General features: G+C 50.0%; 1 protein-coding gene across 1 annotated transcript; it reads right to left on the minus strand.

Annotated features, from left to right (window-relative positions):
- Positions 1 to 9,622: 9,622 nt before the first annotated feature.
- On the minus strand, positions 9,623 to 14,464 carry Dmrta2 (DMRT like family A2). The gene is made up of 2 exons (XM_040756969.1): positions 12,939 to 14,464; positions 9,623 to 11,699 (listed from the first exon to the last, which is right to left on the minus strand). The coding sequence occupies exons 1-2, from the start codon at positions 13,483 to 13,485 to the stop codon at positions 10,645 to 10,647; spliced, it is 1,602 nt and encodes a 533-aa protein (XP_040612903.1). The 5' UTR covers positions 13,486 to 14,464; the 3' UTR covers positions 9,623 to 10,644.
- Positions 14,465 to 24,733: the final 10,269 nt, after the last annotated feature.

Consider the following 24,733-nt stretch of genomic DNA (forward strand, 5'->3'; position numbering starts at 1 on the left):
AACCTCTGTGATACAACCAAGGCAGTCCTGAGGAAAGTTTTTTTAAGTGCTCACATTAAAAAAAAAGAAGATATTTCGAACAAGTAATCCAATGATGCAATGAGGCACCTGGAGACTCTAGAAAAACAGGAAACCAAACAAAGCAGAGACCAAAAGAAAAAAAATATAGATGTAAGTGAAGAATAGATTCTTTGAAGACATTAGCATGATTGACAAATCCCTAGCCAAACTAGTAAAATCAAAAGGAAACCCAAATTAATAGAGATGAAATAGAATTGTTACAACAGAGACCATTAAAATCCAAAAGGTATCAGAGAATGCTCTGGAAATTTGCATTCCAAAAGTTGGAAAATCTAGGGGAAAATGGATAAATTCCTAAATGCATTCAAAGCAAAGAGATCTAAAAAGTTTAAAGATCTGTGACAAGGGATGTGACATAAGCAGCAATTAAATCTCTCCATGAGAAAAAACTCAGCGGTAATATTGCTGAATTCTACTAAGACTTCAAAGAAGATCCAATACCAACACTTCCCTAAATATCCCAGATAATAAGAAGGCAAGAAACACAATCAAACTCATTCTGTGAAAGCAATATGACCCTGAAGCCAAAACTAGAAAAGGAAACGATAAGACAAAACTACAGACCAATATCCCTAATGAGACATAAACCCAAAAATTCTCAACAAAATACAAACTAAATTCAAAATCACATTAAGAAACTATACATCATCTCCAAACTGGTCTCATGCCAGGCATGCAAAGTTTGTTCAACATACACCAATCAATATGTTTAATACGTCATAATAACAAGACCTAAATACAGCATTCATATAATCTTGATAGATGTAGGAAAGGCTTTTGACAAAGTTCAACGTGTTTTCATGATAAAAGTCCTAAAAAAATTAGAAATAGATAGAACATACATCAATATAATGAGGCCTGTATACAACAAACCTATAGTCAATGTTATAGTAAATGGGGGTATTTTGAAAACATTTTCTCCAAAGTCTAGAATGAGACAAAGATGTTCACTCCTTTTACTTTTATTCAATGTAGGGCTCAAAGTCTTTGCTATTGCAATAAGATAAGAGAAAATATTAAAGGGATACAAATTGAAAGGGAAGAATGTAAACTATTTCTATTTGCAGATGACATACATCTGTATTTCTAAGAAACCACAGGCTCCACCAGAAAAAATTTTGATCTGATAAACCCCTTCAGTAAGCCTGCAGGAAACAAAACCAACATGTAAAAATTAGTAGCATTATATACACTAATAACAAAGTTTCAAGAAACAAAATTAAGAAAAAATACTCCATTTGCAACAGTTCAAAAAAGCTTTAAGACACCAATAAAAAAGAAACCATAGAAGACAATATATGATGGAAAAAACTCCTGGATGGGCAGAACAATATTAAGACAATGTGTATCCTACCAAAAGCAGTATACACATTGAATGCAACCCTCATCAAAATTCTAATAGCATTTTTCACAGAACTGTTTTTAAAGCTCCTAAAAATGCCTATGGGATCATAAAAGGACACGGAAAGCCAAGGCAATCCTAAACAAAAGGAACATAGCTGAAAATATCTGGCCCTAAAGTGTCTGCAGAGCCACAGCAACAAAGACAGCGTGCTACTGGCTCAGAAACAGAAATGTGGACCAAGGGAACATAATAGGCGACCCAGAAATAAACCCACACAGCAATGGATGCCTTATTTTTGAAAAATGTGTAAAAAATACACACTAGAAAAGGACAGTGCTGGTGAATAAATGGTGCTGGTGAAACTGGATATTCACCTGTAGAAGGATGAGACTAGATCTGTATCTCTCACCTTGCATAGAAATTAATTCAAACTGAATTTTTAAAAAAAAAATCAAAGACCCTAATTTGAAGCCTAAAGTGTTGAAACTGCTAAAGGTAACATGTCTGGATTTAGTATAGCAAGAATTTTCTGAATAGAATCCTAATAACACAAGAAACAGCCCCAACAATTAACAAATGGGAGCTTTTTTGAAATTAAATTAAAATGAAATTGAAAGTATTCTGCATGTCAAAAGAAACTATCAACAAAGTGAATAGACAGCCTATAGAATGGGAGAAAATCCTGGCCACTTATGGCTGAAAAAAGTAGTTCAGTTCATATTTACAATATATTTTTTTTCGTTTTTCAAGACAGGGTTTCTCTGTAGCTTAAGACTAGAAAATTAAGCACACACACACACACACACACTAAACTACAACCTGTCAATCAATAAACCAACTTGCCAAAGTACTGAACAAACAGTTCTCAAAAGAAGGAACACACATGGATAGTAAATATTTATTTTAAAGTGCTGATCACCCTTTAGCATCGGGGTTATGTAAATTAAAACCATTTGATTTTGAGGAGCTGGAGAGATGACACAGCATTTAAGAACACATACTTGGCTTGCAGTAGACCAAGGTTTGGTTCCCAGCATCCCACCTGACAGTTCACAACCTTTCCTGACTCCATTTGCAGGAGTTCTAGGGCCCTCTTCAGGCATTTGTATGCACTTGTTGCATAGACATACACATAGACAAGAACTCATACACATAAATAAAAATAATTATTTTTAAAACTGTTTTGAAATTCCAGCTCACTCCAGTGGGAATGGCTATCATCGAGATATCAAGTTAGGACAACTTTCGTCCAGTGTTAGTGGAAGTGGGAACTGGTGCAGACAGTGTGGAGGCATCTCAAGACACTGAAAACAGAGTCACACAAGCCGTAATGATGCTAAGGACCCTACTCCCCACCAGGGGTACTTGAACGTGTAAATGCCACTCATCTCACTGGGAAGTGAAATCAGCCAAGCTGCCTGTCAGCTGATGAGCAGGTAATGAAAATAAGTATACACATGCCATGAAACTTTGTTTTATTTATTTTTATTCTCATAAAAAAGAAAATTACAATCTCGGTGTGGTGGTACATGCCTTTCATCCAGAGTGCTGGGATTAAAGGTAGATCTCTGTGAGTTCAAGGCCAGCCTGGTCTATAGAGTGAGTTCCACAGAGAAACCCTGTCTCAGAAAAAAATGAAGGAAGGAAGGAAGGAAGGAAGGAAGGAAGGAAGGAAGGAAGGAAGGAAGGAAAAGGAAATTACAAAATTTGTAGGCAAAGGGATGAAACTGGGAAATATATTAAGTGAAATAGCATGGCTCAGGGAGACAGATATGGGTTCTCTCTCTCTTATGCAAATCCCAGCTTCTAATTATTAGTATATTTGTGTGTACACGGAAGTTAGTGTGGGTAGAGACCAGGAAACTAGAGGAGAACTAATGAGGTGGTGGGGAAAGAGGCTTTAAAAGAGGGTGGGGAACAGAACACATTTGGTATGAAAACAAAAGGGGAAATTCTGGGGGTGGGGTACAAGGTCAGATGCAGGAGGCAGGGAGATTCGGGAAGCAGGTAGGAGGGCTTCCTGATGTGTTTTTAAATTTCAAAACCTTCTCATGAAAATTTCAAGTATATGAGTGACGGGGGATGTCCTCCTGCATGCAGTGTATATATGTTTCTCTTATTGGTTGATGAATAAGTGCTGATTGGCCAGTAGCCAGACAGGAAGTATAGGCGAGGCCACCAGACTAGGAGAATTCAGAGAGGAGGAACACAGAGAATGAGTTGTCAGAGAGACGCCATGTAGCCACTAGGAAGGTAGGACACCTGGACATTCTCAGATAAGATAAGGTCATGTAGAAACATGTAGATTATTAGCTATGGGTTAATAATTAAGAGAGAACTAGTCAGTAAGAAGCCTAAGCCATCAGTCATACAGTTTATAATTAATAGGAGCCTCTGTGTGTTTATTTGGGATTAAAGGGCTGAGGGACGAGGCAGGACAGAAATTTCCATCCACATATGAGAAAATAGATAAAAGAATACAATAAGTTCTATCACAGGACTTTATTACCGTTTACCATATATGTTTCATCTAATTTTGAGATATATAAAAACAAGTTATAGGCCAGGCATGGAGGTGAACCCTTGTCATCAGAAAAGCCCAGATATATTGAGGTTCTTAGGCAAAAGCCAGAGAACTCTCTCTCAATATGGTCTCTTATAGCTCACCAAAAGGAGGATGTTGCGTCGGTGACAGCTTGTCACTCAGGAGAGAAAACAGAAAGACAAGTGACAGCTTTATAAAACTCTCACCCTGTGGGACAGTGGTGGCACACACCTTTAATTCCCACTCGGGAAGCAGAGGCAGGCAGATCTCTATGAGCTCAAGGCCAGCCTGGTCTACAGGGCAAGATCTAGGCCAGATAGGGATACACAGAGAAACCCTGACTCGAAAAACACCAAATAAATAAATAAATACAGCAAACGAAAACTCTTCACCCTTTCACAAGGGTCACTTATCAGATATCTTACATATCAGTTATTTACATTACCATTCATAACAGCAGCAAAATTACAGCTATGAAGTAGCAACGACATAATGTTATGGTTGGGAGTCACCACAGCATAGGGAACTGTATTGAAGGGTTGCAGCCTTAGGAAGGTTGAGAACACTGTTAAAACAAGGACTACTTAGGTCTTAAATGAGCAGATGGTCTGCTCCTGAAGGCTTGTTTTTCCAACAGAAGCCTGGCTACCTGAGCTCTGGCAGCACTGGTGAGTATAAGAACTATAGACACCCCCTCCTGCTCCTACAAAGGCAGAACCATTTATCCTATCTAGTGGCCTCTGTGGTTTGGTTAGGGCAAATTGGCATCTTGACCCTCTTTGGAAGTGAGGCCAAGCATTAGCGCCAACGTTGCAGTCATGAGACTGGTCCTGGAAAAGGCAAAGTATTCCCAATGAGTCAGCTCCAAGATGGTTTACTCAAATATGTGAGAGGGAAATTGAGCATAAGCCTGAAGCCACTGGCAGCTATGACAAGCCTTCCTCTCTTCATTTGGAAAAAGGCTGCCTGGTACCCTGGATTACAGCTGATCTGAGCCGGACAGAGAACTGCTCAACTGACAGCATGTGAGCAGCTGGCTCTGTTCCCAAAATGCACTTGGGACTTTTAGTTCTACAATTTCACAAAGAAGGGGGAGGAGGAAAAGGAAATGAAAGAATAAATCATTTCAACTCAGTGTGACCTTGGTGACATAGTCACTCGAAGATAACAATTTTGTCATATTTTCTGACCCGGAAGTGTTAGGTCATAAAAGGCCACACCTCCTTTCCTTTGCTTGCTGGAGCACCTGCCTCAGAACCAGGAGTCACCGCGTGAAAGGTCTGAGATCCTGAGGCCTGAAAGGTCTGAGATCCTGAAGCCTGAAAGGTCTGAGATCCTGAAGCCTGAAAGGTCTGAGATCCTGAGGCCACCACATACTGGCGCCCAGTCACAAGCCTGCCAGTCATGGACACCAGGGCATCAGATGTGATTGTCACTGTCTGAGACCCTCCAGGGTAACACGCCCACCAGCCTAATGTCACCAGGATATGTCAACCTACAATATATGGAGAAAAAAAAATGACCTGTCCACCACTGGATCAAATTTCATACCTATAAAATCATAAGACAGTAAGATGTTTCTTGTTTTAAGTTATTAAATTTGGGAACATTTATTATGCAACAAAGGAAAAGACAGGAACAGACCTTCCCAACTGCACTAAATTGGGCGGCGACTGATATAGTTTTAGTGGGACTTGAAGCTTAAAGAAAAAGAAGTCTTTTGGCACATACACAGCTAAGGCTTTGAGAGGGGCCTGCCCAGATGAGGAGCCCAGAACCTTAAGCATCATTAGTATTATAATAAACCCACCAGAAAAAGTGAGGCTTGGAGGGCTTGAGAAAAGTCCTCTTAATGAGGGGGAACCGGAAGGACTTTCTAAGCAGAAGGACTCGTGGGGTGGCCATATGTTGGGTGAGTCTGAGGAGCTTGGTGTGACTGGGGTGCAGAGGCCCAGGGACAAAGGGGGAGGGGGGGAGAGCAACTGGTTTTGAAGGGCCAGAGAGTATGCACAGAAAGGAGGGCTGAAAGGGAGTTGCTATACATATGAGGAGCCCTGGCATTTGTGTCCAGGGAGAACAGGCCAAGGCCCTCTCAGAATGATGGCCTCCTTGGGTGCAAAGCACTAGGAGAACGATTGTTAAGAGGATGTTTCTCTTGGCATGAACAGAAATAGTGCCCCGGCCTCCATACCTATCCCAGGCCCGTAGCCCCCAATAAATCATTTCTCTAGGGAATATTGGCTTCTTCATCCTCCCAGTTCCTGCTGCAGTCCATGTGTTGACTTGTTCTGCCTTTCTGCCCCCAGATAATCTGCAAGTCTTTCAAACTGTATGTAGAATAGCAAACTTTTCCTCTCACTCCAGTCTTGCCTCTGCTTGAGGGGCTCGTGCCACTAACTGCCCTTCCCAGCCTACACACCTGGGAATCCTCCAGGAAGCCACCTTCTGCTCCCACTGAACATTTTCAACACTATTCGTTTCCGTGTCTCCTCCTCAGTAAGGTGTGACCATTCCCCAGATAATCTACCAAAGGCACATGTCTGCTGCCCACAGCTCTGTGCACCTCACAGGCAAACCCCACATTCCTAGGACTCCTCTGGCAGGAACTCACTGGCTGGCTGCTCTCTGACTTCTGACCTCTGTTTAGTCTCCGTAGCGGCTCTGCCTAATCCTGATCCTTCAGCTTCCTAATCGGGTTACAATGCTGTCCCACGGTGATGCCTGCCTTATCCTGGTTCATCTCCCCTCAGAGCCATTTGCAGAATCATCCTCTCTGGTGAACCCGTGGTCCCGGGGACCTGGGCAAAGTATCTTCCATGATACAGGGAGGGAACTCGGGATTTATAAGCAAACTTGCTGCTGTCGTCCAGTTCTTCCAAGGAGCTTGCTTTTCTTTCAAATGGGACAGTGCCCACACCAAACGATATGAGAATCACAATAGCAAACACCTAGTGAACAAGCGCCAAGCTAAGAGCTTTTTACACATTATTTACTCCTCACGGTGCCCAGAGAAACACACTATACTATTCTCACCATTTAATAGAGGTGGCAGCCAGGTTAAGCACCTGGCCTCTCCTGCCTCCCTAGGGCAGCCTCTCTGAGGCCTCTCAGCAGAGTGAAGTGCCCCTCCTCATGGTTTCAGTTACAACTGTAGCTTCATCACCAACCTATGGTCTCAGCCATTCGCTTGTAAACTCGGTCCTGTAAATGCATCCAGCATCCAGCTACAGCGCATAACATACTTTGTATGGGTGTTGAATAACCCCGGCATAACATACTTTGTAAGGGTGTTGAAAAACCCCGGCCAGGGGTAGAACACGGATACCAGCTCTTGACACCTTCTCAGTTGTCTGGGGCATGCTCAGCACAGGGCCCGGTACACATTAGGCACTGGCTAGTAGTATTGGAAGAGGAAGAAGATGAGAATGTAAAAAGCGCGATTTCCCGGAAGCTGTCTCCCACCAGCCTGAGCTAGCCGCAGAGGCGGGAGTCTCAGTCTTCCTCATGCCCGGGCAAGGGCTGGTTCCAACTGGCTTCGTGAGAATTTGAGAATAAACGTGGACAACAGAAATCAGAGAAGGGAATCCAAAGTCGCTTTCTCCTATGTTGGTACTGGCTCTGCTGCCATCTCAGAGGAGGGCCTAGGGACAGGCGTCCTCCCCCACGGTGCGTCCCAGCTGCAGACACGAGTAGAAAAAGCAGAGGAGCCTAGACGGTGGCTTGCCCCTGCCACCCACTGCTCTGCCCGAGACACCCCAGTGGGAGTGACCTCTGAACTGGGCTTCTCATCCTTAGTCCTGGTATCTCTTCCAGACTGCGCAGGGGTTGTGAGCTGCGGGTCAGGGAGCAGCACCTCAGCAGGACTTTGCCAGACTGTGATTGGCCTCTCTGGGTTTCAGGACCCGGCCTGAGCCGCCACAATGAGCCACCCCAGGGAGCCTTCAGTACCCGCCCTTCTGATCCCCTCTGCTCGTGACCCATTCTTGAGCTCTAACTGGGTGCTGGCGACCCCAGTTTAGGGCACCGGCTGGCTACCTGTGCTGTCCCAACAAGCCACTTAGGAATACAAGACAGATGTTTCTGCGGCCCCTACACCGGGTGCCAGCAAAGGCAGCTTTATGCACGGATCTAAGAGAAGGCAGACCCGCAGGGATCGTGGAGAGGAGATCCTGACATTAGTCTTCAGGACATGTTTCCTCCTCTGTTAAATAGGGCAATAGGACAAACTTCACTGCGAGTGAACTAAAAATAACCATCTAGAAACTCTGGAGGCCCAGATATATTCTTAGGAATGGACTGTGGCTTCCCTGCTTGAATTTGACCGGAACGCTGGAGACGGCAATCCAAGAGCTTCAGGGGACCCAGTGTAGGTCACTTCCGAAACCAAGGGAGCTGCAGATCTTAGCTTCTCTTTCCTGGCTGCCTGCGGTCCAGCAGAAAGCCGGGTGTTGGTGGGAGCTAGGCCTGAGGTCTTGGGAAAGTTGGAGTGTGAGAGGAGGCGAGGCTAGAGAGGGAAGCGGCCGCGGTTTGCTGAGCTCCTGCGCACTTTCTCCCTCGTCCCTCTATTTCCCTGACTTTTCCTTTTCATTTAACCCCTCCACTTTCATTCTTTCTCCGGACTCATCTCTTTCTTACCAGCATCTTTCTTCTCTCACCCGCCCCCGCCCCATCTCATCATCACCCTCACACTTTATAACCAAACAGCCAAACCCCCTTTCCAATTAAAGTGGAATTAGGCAACTCAATCAAATTAGTTCCCTATTAAAGCCCTTCTTTATTAAACCGTTTTCTTGTCCTGCTATTAAGTTTCACCGCCTGGCGGAACTCGAGCCGGCCCCAGAAGTTTACCTTGGGATGTCTCCGGGCCCAGTCTAGGGGAGGGGGCACCCTATTTCCTGGAGTGGAGGAGTGACCCTGCGGAGAGCAGGAGACAGGGATGTTTAGTCGGTGATGGGGGTCGGCAGAGGGACACCTAATTCCCAAAAGCGGTGCGCGGTGGCCTGACCCGAAGGGGCTTCCTTACTGCCACTCAGTACACTACTTCGGGGGAAAAAGTGGTATCCCATGGCCCCCAATAACTCGCAGGCCACAAGTGTCAAGGCCACCTCCCGACCGCCCAGTCCAGCGTCCTGGTCTCCAAAGCCAAAGCCATTAGTGCACTGTGCGACCCGGACCGCAGCTAGGTTGTCTGTGCGGGGAAAGAACTCGAGGCCGGGCCGCAACCTGCTGGGACAGGAGTGGTGGGGGTGGGGGAGGATGCTGGCGGAACCAGAGGACCTGCGGGCTGTGCTGGAACCTGCCGGGGAAGGGTCGGAGGCTCCGCCTGCGGTGCGGACACCTGCGGAGGTGGGGGAGCCGGAGGCTCGGACTGCGTGGCGGGAACCTGCGCCTGACCAGGCAAGCTACTCAGGACCTGGGTGCCAGGTCAGCAAGCTCACCACGCCCTCGTGGGGCCTCTTCCAAAGTTCCCAGAATGACATCCCCCTGCGCTGTCCCAGGCGTCACCCGAAGCTTCCTGTCGGGGTCCCTCCAGGGTCGGGGGGGGGCGGCGCAATGGCACGATCTATAGCTCCCTAGCATCTCAGCCCCAGTGGGAAATCAAAAGCTTTTCTTCCCAGCCGCCTGGGGAGCGGAACGGGATTCAGCGTTGCTTTATTTAGAAAATAACATTTATTTCTAGCTCATACCTATGCAAAGGAAAGCACAAAGTGAGCAGTTCTCCGCAGCGTCGCTCGCTGGCGAGTCCCGGAGCTTCTGGTTCTGTCACCCGACTCTATTCGTGCTTCAGAGCGGCCTGGACTGCTCCGAAACGAAGAACAGCCGCAGGCCAGAGGCGAGGGGTGGGCAGGGTTCCTCCCCAGCGTACAGTAGATCTCATCTATAAAACCCGATACGTACAATTCGCGAAAAGTCCAATTTTCCCATTTTGTCCTTTTTTTTGCTTTGATTTTGAATGTTTTTCACGTTAATACCGAGGTCACCTACAGATTACAATAACTTAGAATTCCATTTTATAACATTATACACTGGCTGTATATATATATGTATAGATTATATATAGATTTATACATATATAAAAACTCACACTGCACCAAGGAAACCCATGCTTATCGGCATAAGCAACAAAGAGAGCGACAAATACCGCAACGAGGAAAGTGCACCTTAGAACGTTTCCTGTTTGTTTTTTTACAATTGATATCGATATATATGCGTGTCCCAAAGACTCGACTCAGTGCCAAGAGATGTATACATCCTAAATTTATATTTGTTGGAGTGGATTTTTTTTAATGAAAGGGGAGTGGGTACTGGAGGACACACATGAGGCTGATTTGTCCTGCCGTCCACCTGAGCGCGGTGCTGGCAAGGCGAGCGGAGCAGAGGGAGCAGCAGGGGCAGGCATGGCCACAGCCGCCCTCGGGATTCTTAGAGATCCCCGGCATTTTGACCACAAGGCGAGCAGGCTTGGTGGAAGGCGGCCTGAGGCTGACCGAGCACCCAGACCACAAGGCCCCTCAGAGGACACCTGCGTGGTTAGCCGAGGTGCTCCCACCCTTCAAAACAAATCCCCAAAGCCAATTCGGAGCCGAGGGCGCGGGGCAGGGAGAGGAGGGGCCCGTGGCTGGGGAGCAGGCTGGGTCAGTGTTTGGGGCCGCCGGGCTGCGGGGCCCGTGTCCTACTGCTTCTCGGGGGTGCCATTGACCATGGGCCCGTACAGCCCGCTCCCGTAGCCGGGCTCCTTGTGCACCGCGGCGGCGGCGGCGGCCGAGCGGTCGCGCATGAGGTCGCTGAAGGCGTAGTCCATGGGCGGGCGGAAGCCGAGCGTGGGCACCAGGCCGGCGGTGGAGTAGGGCGCCATGAAGGCCAGGCCGCGGCTGTGGGCCGCCGCCGCCGAGTAGGCCAGGCGCAGCGGGCTCAGGCCGAGAGGTGCGCCCAGAGGGTAGGCGCCCGCGTCGGCGCCGAAGTGGCTGGCGTTGGGCTGCAGCGGCGAGAAGGCCGAGCGGCTGCTGAGCGATCCCAGCGCGCCCGGCGTCATGGCCCCGGCCAGCAAGGGTCTGTGGTGCGGGGGCGCGGCGGGCCCGCTCTGCAGCGGAGCGGGCAGCCCGGGCCCCCCGGCGGCTGCGGCGTCCACGCGCCCGGGCCACGCGTCGTCCACCGCTACGGCCGCGCTCACCGTGGCCTTCTCCAGCGGCGCGCCGGGGCCCAGGCCGGCCGCCAGGCCTCCGCGGTGGTGGTTCAGCACCTGCTCGATGGCCTGCACCACGTCGCCGCCGCAACCCTGCAGCACCAGCTCCAGGACGCCTCTCCGGTGGCCTGGGAAGACGCGCGTCAAGATGTCCAGCGGCGTCCGCTGCCGCGGACCCGGGCCGCCACCCAGCCCCGGAGTCGGTGCGGCCTCGGCCTCTTCTTTGTCAGCCTCTGACCCTGATTCGGAACCCAGGGGACTGGAAGAGCCAGGGCTGTCCTCCTCGCCGCCACCGCCAGGGCCCGTGCTGCTAGGGCAGCTGCCACCTGCCTCCTTAGAGGCCCGGGCCAGAGGCGACCCCGAAAAGGATTCGCCATCTCCGTTCTCCGAGCCTGAGCCGGGTCGCACCTCTGGGGATGAGGTCCCCGGACCCGAGTCCGCGCCGTCGGGCGACAAGGGCTTCCCAGGCTGCGGCTGCGGACTGTCGGGGCGGCCGGCTTGAAGCAGAGTCTTGGGAAACAGATCAAACTTCTGTAACTTGGCCTCTGAGGGTAAAACGAAGATGTGAGGAGAAGTTAAGGACACTGCACCCACCACACTTAGGCCTGCTGAATGCAAGTTTCCTATCATTCTCAACTTCCAAACTATCCATGGCAGGGCTCCAGCTCTGCGATAATATTTTTATAAAACCCCACAGTTCTCTCTCTCTCTGCTCTCCCCTTCCCCCCGCTCCAAGGCTCACACTTTTTAGCCTGTACCTAGAACCCCAACCACCTGGCACCCTGAAAACAATGTTCAGTGCACTCTTTCCACACCTGTGCCCAACACCTCCACCCTCTTCACCCTCTTCCCATGTCCATCCCGCTCTAGAGAAGTGGTCTGGTCAAAGTTCAAATCAGAGCAAACAGAACCTCTACACAGTGCATGGACCACACTACTCCGCTCAGAATGCCAAAGCCAACCCTGAGATCACAGTCTGGAAGAGTGGGCATCTTGGGGGACTAGGTCTTAATGCTCTCTACAGACAAAATAAGTTACATCCTGTTTCTAGTCTACATTTTTCAAAATTATGACCTAAGAAATGCCCTTCCCCCAATCTGAAAGCTCAACCCATTCCACGACCCACGGCCCACTCCTAATTGCGTCCCTCAAGAAAAACCTTCTAGAATGCAGAAAGTGGTGTGCGTATACTAGGAGCCCAGGAAAAAGGAAAACGTGCCAACCATGAGAAAACCGGCATGTGTTGGGGGGAGGGGGGAAGAAGCCAGAACCAAGGGAACGCAGCGAATGTTTATCCAAAATGCCCTAGGAACCAGAGGAAAGGAATCTTGCTGAGCAATGGAAGAGGGCGTCTCCGGTACTCAGGAAAGTAAATGCGGATTAGAAGGATTGCTGCGGGTCCTTTCACAAGAGTTGGGAAGGAAAGCGCGAGATGGCCTGTGAGCTCAGAGCAGAACGGATCTGTGGCTTCCGGCTGCCGGGAAGCCCAGCAAATGAGTTGGGCAGAAACTAAGAACCTGCCCTTTGGCAAGAGTAAGGCTTAAGTGTTGCTTTGGGGCCTGATGTGAGGGAGAGGAATAGAGAGTAAAACTGCAGACAGGTCAGAGAGTTTATGGGCCTGTGTAGAAGCTGTGTGGGTGGTGAGCTACAGTAAGTAGGCAGATCATCTAGGGAAGGGAGCTGTACTCTCTGTCACTAAGGAAACAAGCCACCAGCGCAGGGTTCCGGGCTCCTCCTTCCAGACCCCATCCCCCACCTCACCCCCTGCACGACCCCGCTCTCACCTGCGCCCCCTGCGCCCCCGGCACTCCCCGCGGGCGCTCCAGCTCCGGGCCCCCCGCCGTCGGTGGCGCACACAGAGCCAAAGACTTCATAGGCAGGCCGCGGTGGGATGATGCCGTTGGCGGCGGCCAGCGCCAGGCCCTCGGCAGTACCATACAGCAGTTGCAACTCGCGCGCCTCGTTCTCCTCCTGCGCCTGCTGCCTGCGCAACGCCACCTGTGCCGCCATGACGCGCTGGCGCTCGGCGATGAGCGTGCACTTGGCACACAGGCAGTCCTTCCAGCGGCAGTAGCGCTTGTGGCCCTTGAGCGCAGACACCACTCCGTGGTTGCGGCAGCGCGCGCATTTGGGCGTCCGCGGGTACTTCTCCGCTGCCCTCAACAGCAGGGGCGGCGCCCGCAGCAAGCCCCCGGCCACGCTCACTGGTAACGACGCTGCGGCAGCCGCCGCCGCGGCCACCGACGCCACTGAGGCCACGGGAGGTCCCGTCGCTGTCGCTGCTGCCGTCCCGGCGCCGGGCACGCTGGGCAGCTCCGAGCGCAGCTCCATGGCTGGACCTGGCGTGGGAAAAGTGGGGAGACCTGAGTGAGGGCTGTACAATGAGCCAGACTCAAGCGCGGCCGGCAGAAACCGAGATTAGGACAGCTTTGGTTGTACACGTTTGGTTAGTTGCTGGAAAGGTACATTCGGAACCTCCTTGTAAATACGACTCCCCCTAACTCCCCTCACTGATGCTGTTATTATATCCGATTTACGTGCCAGGTGAAAGATTTCGTTTGAATCAGTAGTTCCTCCATGGGGCGGGGGGAGACAAAGTTTGGAAGTCAATGGTTCAGTTGAATGTAAGGAGAATTTGAAAAGAAAATATTATGCCCAACGCTTAGGTTAATTGGGGTGAGATGAGAACGGAGAAATGTGTGCCTGAAAGGGACTCAGATTACAGAGAAAACGTGGAGCCATTAAGCTGATGTCAAAAGCAAAGCAAAAATACACGGAGCAAAAACCGTTCAGTTTTGGTGGAAGGGTAAAGGGGACAGAAATATGGAGGTGAGGTGCGGGGTTGAGCAGGCTGGGTTGGGGTCTTGCTTGTTGCCTTTAATGCGGGAGCAGCGGAATTCGGGCGAAAAAGAACTGAAGAACTTCCTTCCTATCAAAAGTAATGTGAGAACTAGAACACAAACTTCGAGGCAAAGTTGGGTTTATGGCCCTGGGACCCATAAAGAATGAGCTCAGGACTTGCGGTGGTCGGAACCTCCAAAGGGTGGGAGGGAAAATAGATGTGGAACCGAATTTACGAGAGCTGAGGGGGGTTAAAGAGAAAACCCACCAGAAAAATAACAAACTTTCTTTGCATAGGCCATCTAGCGCAAAGATTAGTTTGAATAACAAGGAAAACATCCTAAACAGCTGAGACGGTGACCCGGACCCAGGTCCACGGAGAGCGACAGGGATAAATAGGAAAAAACTCTAGTTGGGCGAGACCTGTGGCGTGGGGTTTAGACCTTTAGTCTGGAGTAGTCGAGGAGGAAGGCTATCTTCGCAAAGTTAGGCTTTGCGGGATCTCCTTTTCCCTCAACCCCTCCTACCCAACCCCCACTGCCCTCAGTTTAGGGACCCAGTCCTGAGACACGCCCTCCTCATTCTGGGACCCCTGGGGACCCCGCTCCTGCGCAAGTTCCAGAGCTTTGGTCTTCAGGCTCGGGTCCTGGGACGTGCACTCCCCAGCAGGCCTCAGGGAAGCCTGGGAGTCGCCTCCGAAAGTGACCCTTGAGGGACTGGGGAGTCCCACCTGCGCCGCAGCTGCAGAGGCCCAGCAGGCCCAGCTCCTGGCTTCCGCAGCGGCCTCCACCGCCCCCGCCCCCGCCCCCGCGCCAGGGGCCCCGCCAGAGCCGGACCCCGCCACTGGGGTCTCCGTCTGAGAATCCCACACCTCGCCGTGCGCCCGGGCCTCTACCCCCAGACCCTCAGGCATGCAGCCCCCGAGGCGCTCGGGGCCTAGGCCTCGCCCTCTGGGGCCGTCAGCCGGGTGGCCTCCCCTGCTCTGCGGCCGGCCCTCTACTACCTGCCTCAGGCTCCGGGCTCCTCCTCCGCTGGCGCCGCACGCACCGCCCAGCTCTGCTGGCGCCGCCGCTCTCCTGGCCTCTTCCCCTCGCCCCCGGCCCCTGATCTGACCACGTCACCCTCCTTCAGCCACCATGTCCGAACTTCCGGACACCCCCTCCCCCTCGGAACACAGCAGTCCAACAATCCGGAGGGGACTCGGGGCCGGGTACCCGTCCGGGGGCCGGCTGGTTGGAACCCGCGTCCCCTCGGTGCGCTCCGGACGCTGCGCTCAATCCGGGCCTGGTAGCCCGGCGCTGCCAGCTCTCAATGAGCCGCTCGCCCGCTCTATTGTTGCTCCTCGGGGCTCCATTAGACAGAATTGGACAACAATGTGGCGCCTGCCATTGGCCAGGGGAGGCAGTCGGCGCTCTGATTGGCCGGGCCCGCGCCCGGGGAGCCCCTCATTCTACAGTGTCCGAAAGATTCGAAACTCGGAACGCTCCGCCGAGTGCCTGCGGGAAGGGAGGGGGCGCCAGGGAAGGAGTGCGCGAGGAGGAGCGTTGCAAATGTCGTGACAAGAAGTTTCCGTGCGCCCGAGAGCGTGTGAATTGCTCCTAATTACCGTGTCCGGTGCGCCTCTCCGCGTAGACGTGTGTAACCCCTCTACTTCTGGGGCGCCCTCTCCGCCGCGCCACTCTGTCTTGGCCCGGGGCGCTTGGCAAGGCTGAGCTTCCCAAGTGGCCCTGGAGGCCTGGGGCGGGACAGGGGCAGGTGACAATTCAATTACCGCTGTCGGAGTGGGAGTGGAACCCGGGTGCTGGGGTGGGGGAGGGAGGGCGTTCACCGCAGACTTGCCAAGACGGTTTCGCCGGCTTCCTTCTGACGGCGTCGGTGTGTTCCCAAGTCCGACGGGCTCTGAGGTAGTTGAGGGCTGGTTTGCTCCCCCCCCCTCCCCTGCCACCTTTAATGCTTAGTTCCTGCGTTCTCTAAATCCTGACACCATGAGCAGCACGGAGGGTAAGTGTGATTTGTAAAGATCTGCGTTTTTACGAGGGGAACCCAGAGGAGGAACGAGGGTCCATGCGCTGCAGCCTCTCCCTCCCTGCGTCCCAGCCCTGTCCTTTGGCCCCCTGCGCCCTCTGCATCTCGCTCCCTTTCTGGTGATGGTGGTGGAACTCTTTTTGTCGTTGTTAGAAATTAACGAAGTTTACTTGTGAGTTTGTTTTTTAAACGAAAGTAGAAGAGCAGCCTCTGCGCCTCCACAAATCCTCTAGGACGCTGGATGCACGGGCCAGTCGGTCGGGCCACCAGGCCACAAGGCCACCTCAGGGGGCGGGGGCCCTGCACCAGCTTTCACTTGGCCTTCACCGACTTGTGCTGACGTCACAGCCCCAGGACCCGTTCAGTCTGCCCAGGAGGTAACAGGTTCGAATTTTGTATCCTTTCGTAGTTATTCCCTTTCGGAACAGACGTCGAAGTCCTTGGGCGGCGGCGCCCTCGGATTCTCTATCTTTGCCTCTGCCTCTGCCTTTGCGGCTAACATTCTGTTACTCTCATTTTTTGTTTTCTACTTTTCTCTCTTCTTCAGAGTAAAGAAAATTCGTTCAAATGAAAAGCGATGCCATCTCATTTATTCTCCGCTCCCTACCGTGCATTTTTTTGCTTTGCTTTCTAGAAGCCCCTGGGCCTCGGGAATCAGGTCTATGCCAACGCAGATGCACACACCTGTTAGGCACGCGGAGCCTGTCTGGGTCCCCAGCCCCTCCCGCCAGGCGGCCCCGCAGCTGGGGCGGAAGGAAGGCGAGGTCAGCAGGGTCCCACAGCAGGCCTGCGAGGGTCAGGATGCGCCCAGTCCAAGAAGCCAACTGAGGATCCGATGTGAGGAGACCTGAGGGGGCGATGAGCCTCAGAATCTGGCAGACAACTTCCGGAAAGTTCGCCAGGCCCGACTCAAGGGAGCTTGGACCAGAACAGGACAGAATAGCAACCTGGTTGCCGAAGTTCCTTTCTTGGAGCCTGAGAAAATATTTGGTAGGGAGTTAAGAGTCTTCAGATGCAGGTGGAGTGAGGGTGCCATGAAGTTCTCGGGCGTTAGGCGCTCGGGTTAGCTCCCCCACCTCTTAACATCCCCAGGGGTCAGACCACAGAGTAACCCTAGCTCTGCCAGAGGGCTGGCCTGCTGGGGGGGCGGGGGCTCCGTGCGCTGCGGTATTCCACGCGCCCTCCTGAGTCTAGGGTTTTTTTTTTTTTAGACAGTTTTGCAGAAGTTTTTTTAAACCCCAAACAACCTACCCAGATTTGCCAGATCTGCTTAGTTTTCTGAGAAGCCGTGGCCTAAATACCTTTCTCGCGCTTAAGACCATACCACGGTGACTTAGTCAATGGTTTCGGGAACCCAAGCTCTTGGATGGACCTGGATTAAACCTCCTTATTTTATGAGCAGGAGGTGTCGCATCCGACACATAGCCCAGGTCAGACCTCTCTTCGGGTGCTCTTTCTTCAAGTTGGTATCTCCACAGGTTTGAGACGCCAAGCTCTCTTTTCACAAGTCGGGGTTGATGGTAGTCATGTAAAGAATGTTACAGGGGGAAGCAGAAGAAACCCGGTGTGGGCTGAAATAACCGTGCCCTCACCGGTAGGATGCCTCTGCCCACTTTCCCAGGTCACTCACGCTGTTAGCTTCTGCTGAAAGGAGCTGCTGCCCAGAAGCAGGAGGACTGGAAGTGATGGCCCAGCTGAGCCGCTAGCCTCAGGGAGAGAGAGTGCACCCAGGTTGAGGCAACAGGACAAGCCCCCCCCCCACACACAGACACACACACAGACACACACACACACACAGACACGCACGCACGCACATACACAACTCCACCGTTTTGGACTCACTGCAGGTTTGGATACACTTTCATGTACACATGAAGTGGACGCCCCCGCGGGGGGCGTGCTCACCTCTGACGTTGCCCTCGCACCCCAGGGACCCTTTCAAAAAGTTTGACCCCACCGTATGCTCTCATGAGCATGTTCCCCTGCGGGCACAACCACTTGGTGAGTGACCTCAAACTCAGACGTCTGCAGAGTCCCACGAGTGTCTGCACCCTCAACGTTGAGCATATCCTCAGGCACGGAACCCTAGCCCTTCTCTGTGACCAGGGCAGAGGAAACCCAAGTCCTAGGCTCCAAATGAAGTGGTTGACAGCGAGGGCCCAACTCAGACTTGCTAAGCGAAGCATCCTCGGCTCAGAATCATCTGGCGGGGTCGGTGGGGTGTGTGTGTGTGTGTGTGTGCACTCCAGCCAAGAAATCCTCCACATCCTCATTCCAACCCCATCCATCACTCAGAGCCACTCCACAGCAGAGGCCCAGAGGGAAGGCCCAGAGGGAACGCCCAGGTGGGGAACCTGCGGTTGGGGGCCGAGAATGAGAATTCTGTACCACTGACTAGGAGAAGGGCTGGGGGCATCAATGGGGGGCCTGGGAAGCGTTGACTTTTGCGCTGTTTGCCCGCAGCCTCGGAGCAAGCAGACGCCATCTGTTTGCCGGCTGCGACGCGTCTCGTTTAATTACCCTCCCGGCAGCCTAATAGAGATGATATTAAACTAAATCTTTTTGACATTAAAAGTAATTATCCCCAAACCGGTGGCTCTGGGACGGAGTCGCCCCTCCCGCACAGACCCCTTTCCCACCGCTCTGGATTCCGTTAGTTTGGCTGAAACTCTTCACCTGGGAAGCGGCTGGAGGAAGAAGGCGCTTTGGGAGACAGCATCTCTGAAGGCACGCATGCCTGACACGCGTTTTTTGCGCATCACAGTGGCTCCTGTTCATGCGTGGACACCAGCACATGAGACATTTTCCTCCGGTCTTGTTGATTAAGACCCTCAGTCGTGCGTGTCCAGTGCAAATGGGGAGGAAGGCAAGTCTGGCTTGCTGTCTCTGTCTCCACTGAAATGGCCCTTGATCTGGCCTAGGCTAGGACCAAGGAAAAGACACAACTCTGGAGTTAGGAAACAAAGCAGAAAACAAACCACACTGCCCGCTGTGACTCTAGGCTTTTGCGTGTGCGTGCCTTGCACGTTCCCTGCAGTGACTTATGAAGTCCCACCTTCCTCTGTTGGGTCCTATTATCTTACTTCGCAGGTGAGAAACCGATTCCAAGCTGGAAGGTGACACAGAGGATCGCCTAGCCAGTGGTCTGCAAAGTTCTGGGTCCCGGGCCGAGGCTCTCCTCTGCACCTGGGGTCCAATCGCTGGTGCTTAGCTTCTATGGGAAAAGATCACTGGGCACCTTACTCAAGGAGCAGGTGAAGGGCCAGGGAGGAGGGACCCCAGCCGCTGCCCTTATTGGACAAGTCCTGCAAGGGAGTAGGGTTGTACAAGGTTTCAAGACTTTCTGTTTCGAAATGTCTCCGGATGTTCGCCACTCTGCTAAACTGTAGGTGTGGCCTGCTTGCTTAGCACACAGTGTTAATGGGAGTACATCAGCCTACTTCAGACCTGAGAGACTCGAGGTATTTAGAGCGGGCGCCACCATGCAGTTCTACCTTAAGAAAAAATCCAGATCCAGTGTTCAGCCTTTGTCTCCTCACCTCAATTCTGAGCATAATGTGGGACTTAGAGGGGTCTTTTAAGTTTGATTTCATTAAATTCGCCCGTTACTCAGGGAAAACTGAGAATCTGGCCACTTGTGTTGAGTTCCTAGCATGTGCCAGGCTCTGAGGACCGGAGATTAATTACTTGTAATGTATTCTTACAGAGTTCACTGGTCAACTAGGCACAGGGTCGCCCATTGTTGACTTCGCAGTGAGAACAGTGGGTATGGAAGGGGCTTCCTGGAGGGACCCCTGATGTGAGCTTCAGGTTTTCCAAATGGAAGTTGCCAGTGCTTGTTCTCATAAAGTAAACACCTTATAAACATTTTAGAAAATTCAGCAGAATACATTTGATACATATTTTTGGAAACTGTTTCTGTGTGTTCATTTACAAAATATGCATTTTGTTTACAAGTATTACTTATATTAATCATCTGACATATAATCTTTAAAATGGTTTAAAATATTCAGTTATATGGATGTATCTTATTTAGGCAATTCTTTTTTATAGTTAGCCTCCAATTTTTGTCCTGATAACAGTGCTACCACACAAGCATCCTTTGTGGATGTGACCAATTATTTCCTTAGGATAAATTACTAGAAAAGTGATCGAGTCATCAGGGTTTTTTTTTTTAAGGCATTTGATAGCTACCTGTCAAACAGCTCTCAGAAATGCTGTGACAGACAAGGTGCTCAATGGATGCATCTTGGGATCTTTTCAATCTCTGCTAATTTAAGCAAGAAAGCAGTCTCTTGAAGGCATTGCAATTTACTTTTTCTAAGTATTTTTTCTTTCTTTATGTCTTAGTCACTGCTACCTATTTTTAAGTAATCTGCATACATCCTTTAAAAACTTACAACTGCTCTGCCCCTCACCTAGCATACTGAGTACACACACTCAAGGCAGCAGCACCTCCTTTCTGACAAATGAGCTACATTACTCCAGTTTTTGGGTTACTGGTTTACTATCCTGGGGTTTTAAACTGTTAAAAAAAAAAGGTAGTCATACTTTTTAATTTCCTCTATAAATAGTGTGTATTTACAATATTTTACCTAAAGATTTACCAGCTTTATACTTTTAAAATCATTTGCCTATATTTTTTTTACATTTACTTAACTAATAAATACGTTTATTAGCTCTTTTCATTTTTCTATCTTTATTTAGTTAGTTCAGTTGAAATTAACTTCAGGTGCAAAGTTTGTCACCAAATAATTAGCTGGTTATCACAAGACTATAGCATGACCTGCCCTTTCCTCCACTGAGCACATACTAAAATCTCAGATGACCTTTGTTGGCTTCAGCAAACGTGTTTTTCCCCAGCCTCAGTGATCTAATTGTTGTACTTATATTCTACTGATTCCTGATTCTTTTTTTTCAAAGGCCCCCCTTTTTTTCAAAGCACAGTAATCTGGATCAACATTTTATAAATTTTAAATCTTGTTAAAAATAATAATTGGATCTCCCCTTTTTGTAGCCCTGGCTCTCCTGGAACTCACTCTATAGACTCAGAGATCTGCCTACCTCTGCTTCCCCAATGCTGGGATTAAAGGTGTGTGCCACCATGGCCAGACAGAGAGAGACTGTGCATCTTCACAACACAGGATGTTTTTACCCAGAACACAGTGTGACCTCATTCCTAAGGGGGGAGTATTTTTTGGTAAGCATCATTCTTTCCTTCCATGCTGTTTCTTAAACACATATCCTTGGTATAGTGTGTAGCTATTTTGAACAGAATCTTTTCACCCATTATATCTAACTGCTAATGATGACATGAGTTTAAGAAAGTTACTTATTAGACTATCTTCCTCTTGGGCCCAGCCTCACTCCTGAACTCTCTTCCATGTAAAGTTTTCAAATTATGCTCAAAGTTTTTCCAGGCCCTGAACTAACCAGGCAGAAGGGAGATCAGAGGTAGAAAGGTCCAGGTGATTTTTAGGTCCTCCTGAACTTTGGAGACCGATCCTCAGATTGGTGAGTTCAGGAATTAGCTCCCAGGGTGATGTTCAGAGCTCCCAGTTTAGAGCCTTTGGCTATGATATTGAGGCAGGACAGGAAGGGAAATTTAAGGAAGAGGAGCTTCTGAAGCTAGAGTCCAGCCCAAGTCCCTCTGTTTGCAGTCCTTTACTGGGTATAAAGATTGCTACACTTCACTGACACTGACATTACCTAACCTCGGGGGAGTCGCCAGCTGTCTGCCTCCTAACTGCCATGTCAGATTGTCTGGAGGTCAGTACAGCCAGGCCACTGCAAGAAGAGGAAAAAGGATAGGTCTGAATCCTGGGTTAGATCTGCTCAGGTCTTGAATTGGACCTTCCTTCAGAGTCCAGCAGGAATTGTTGGTTACCATGAACTGCAGAGGGAAGAATGGATTTGGAAAGAAGCCTAATGTACCCCCACAGGTTACTACCTCTCTGTCAGTTTTCATTTCTTCCTTAATATTGTTTTTTTTAGCTCTGACCCCACCCTCATTTCCTTTTTTTTTTTTTTTTTTTTTTTTTTTGTTACACAGCAAGTTCCTAGTTGGATTAGGAATTTTCTGACTTCCTAAGGACCTGCCAGGCCCATCCGTCCTTCTCCGGTTTGGAGCCTCGTGTCCTGTATTATTTGGTACAGATTCCAACATGCTGGTCTTTTCTCCCCTAGGGTTGCTTCTGATCCAGTCTCTGAGATGCCTCAACTGTCTCATCAGGGACAAAAGTGGCACATGCTGATTGGGGGGAGGGGTGGGGGCTCCCAAATGCCTCTGTGTTGTCCTCTCTGAGACCAATCATCAGTTGTCATCTCCAATTTCTACCAAAGGAAATTGAGAAGGAACTATCAGAAGGAACTAGGGAAGAGATCCTCCCAAGGCCGTAAGACTGGTGTGGGGATCGCTGAGAATGGTTGTTGAGAATGGTTCTTCACTACCAGTTCCCTGGAGCTGGCTTGTTCAGTGTGGAGGAAGGGACGCTTCCTTTAATGTTAGGAACCCCTTTCTTTGGTGACTCTTCATTCCTGTGGTATTTTGAATGAAAATGGCCCCATAGGCCCAGAGGGAGGGGCACTATCAGGAGGTGTGGCCTTGTTGGAGGAAGTGTGTCACTGCTGGAGGGCTTTGAGGTCTCAGAGGCTCAAGTCTGGCCTGTGTGTTCCTGCTACTTGCTGGTCCAGATTTAGAACTCTCAGCTACCTCTCTAAGCACCATGTCTGCCTGTGTGCCGCCATGCTTCATACCATGCTGATAATGGAGTAAACCTCTGAACTGTAAACCAGCCCCAATTAAATGTCCTTTCTAAGAGTTTCCATGGTCATGGTGTCTCTTGACAGCAATAGAAACCCAAACTAAGACTCCATCTTAGCATACCTGGGCTGTTGAAGATCCAAGGGGGACTCACAATTATTTCCTTCTGCCCATGCTTCACATACCATGTTCCGGAGGTTACATTAACCAGAATACAAAATACAAAGCACACTCTTACTGTGATATGCTCTCATGACTTCTATTTGGGGGCTCACACCACAGAGTTGATTCTTTAAAAGACTACTCCATGGTGCATTACCACTTTTATTCAGGAGAACTTACTCTTCATTTTGCCTTTAATACCCACAGCATGGAAGAAACTCATGAAGACATTGAAGCACACGGAAGTGATAGCAACACAAGCCAGTCCCTTCCCGGTACTTGCTATGGTAAAGGCATGTCATAATGGAGACCTTACAGTAGTCAGTGCATTGCTCTGGTCCTCAGTTTCTCTATCTATAGTGTTGTGAGATAAGGACTACAATGACATGGCTAGGAAGACCACGGTTTCTAAGTGGATGTTCAGCAGAGTCCTGGCACTCACCTCTGGTTGTTCCTTCTGACCCCCAAAGTTTCAGTAAGCCTTGCTGTTGCTAACTTCTCCGAAAAGCCTTATGCAAATATTACTAGTGTGTGCCCATGGGAAGCAGGTAACATTTGCAGGGCCTGGACACCTGTATCCAGAAGGCAGGCTCCATCCTGATGCTGTGGATACCTTCCCTGGCTAATTCTGGGATCTCAGACTGCCAGGTTCACCATACTCTCTGATGAGAATTACCCAAGAAGCCGTTTTTGGTTCTCCAGCATGGAGGGAGGGGAGACTTTGGGTTTCCTTAATTCTGGGGAACTCTCTAGCACTAAGATTGGTGGTTCCATACCACTTCTGTCTGGGGATTCTAGATTAAGAGTAGGGGCTGAGAATCAAGTTTGTAAGAAGGCTTCAATGATGGGCAAGCCAAGGCTAACCTCATTTCCATAGGACAGATGCTGTGTACTGAACCATTTTGGAACAGATACTTGATGTGGAGACAGGTTTAGACATAGGTCAGTGGTATATGGCATAGAGGCTCAGAGACTTCAATGCATGGAACAGGGACTGTATTGTTACTCCTCATAGGGTAGTCTGTGATTCACTCGTAACATTTACTGTCAGTGCCCTGTGCCAGACCCCATAGGTGCGGACCTGTTACAGCCCAGTGGAAAAGACTTCTGTGCAAATAACCGTAATAATGTGATACCTGCTCTGCTAGGGAAACACAGGGATTAGAAGAGGCCCCTGCCTTGTGCTGTGGGTTCCAGGATCTTCCTAGAGAAGCAGTGCAGTACTGGCCTAAGCTCTGAAACCAAATGGTCTGTGTTTGATCTGACTCCTCGACTTACTGGTTGTGTGTGACCTTGAACACATGACCTAACCTCCTGGGCCTTAGTTGAGCACTAGTGAAGTAGAGAAAACAACACAAAGAACACATGAGTCAGTATTATTAAATCTCACAATGTCTGGCATACAACAATGTTTAAGTAGTCCTTTTACTACCAACAATTGTTTTGGAAGCACCTACAACAGTAGCAGGCCTGTGCTGGGCAATAACACAAGTTACTGATCAGGGAGTTCATTCCTGAAACAAAACTGGGTCACTCACTCTCTTATCCAGGAAGTTTGAAAGGAGTGCAGGGTGAGGAAGGAGCTTCTAACACTGAGGGCATGCAGGGCAGATAAGCCCTGCTTGTGAGCCAGACACAGATCTTCAGAGAAGCAGGAGGGAAAACTAGGGGAGCCTGTGACATTGCTAACTTGTTAACCTACCTGTGGGTCTGAAGTTCTACATGCCGAAGTAGCCAGGGAGGGCGCTCAGCAATGAAGTACAGCCCAGGAGTGTGCTCAGGGCACAT

Source organism: Mesocricetus auratus, unplaced genomic scaffold (genome assembly GCF_017639785.1).
Source record: "Mesocricetus auratus isolate SY011 unplaced genomic scaffold, BCM_Maur_2.0 Super-Scaffold_100014, whole genome shotgun sequence".
NCBI lineage: Eukaryota > Metazoa > Chordata > Mammalia > Rodentia > Cricetidae > Mesocricetus > Mesocricetus auratus.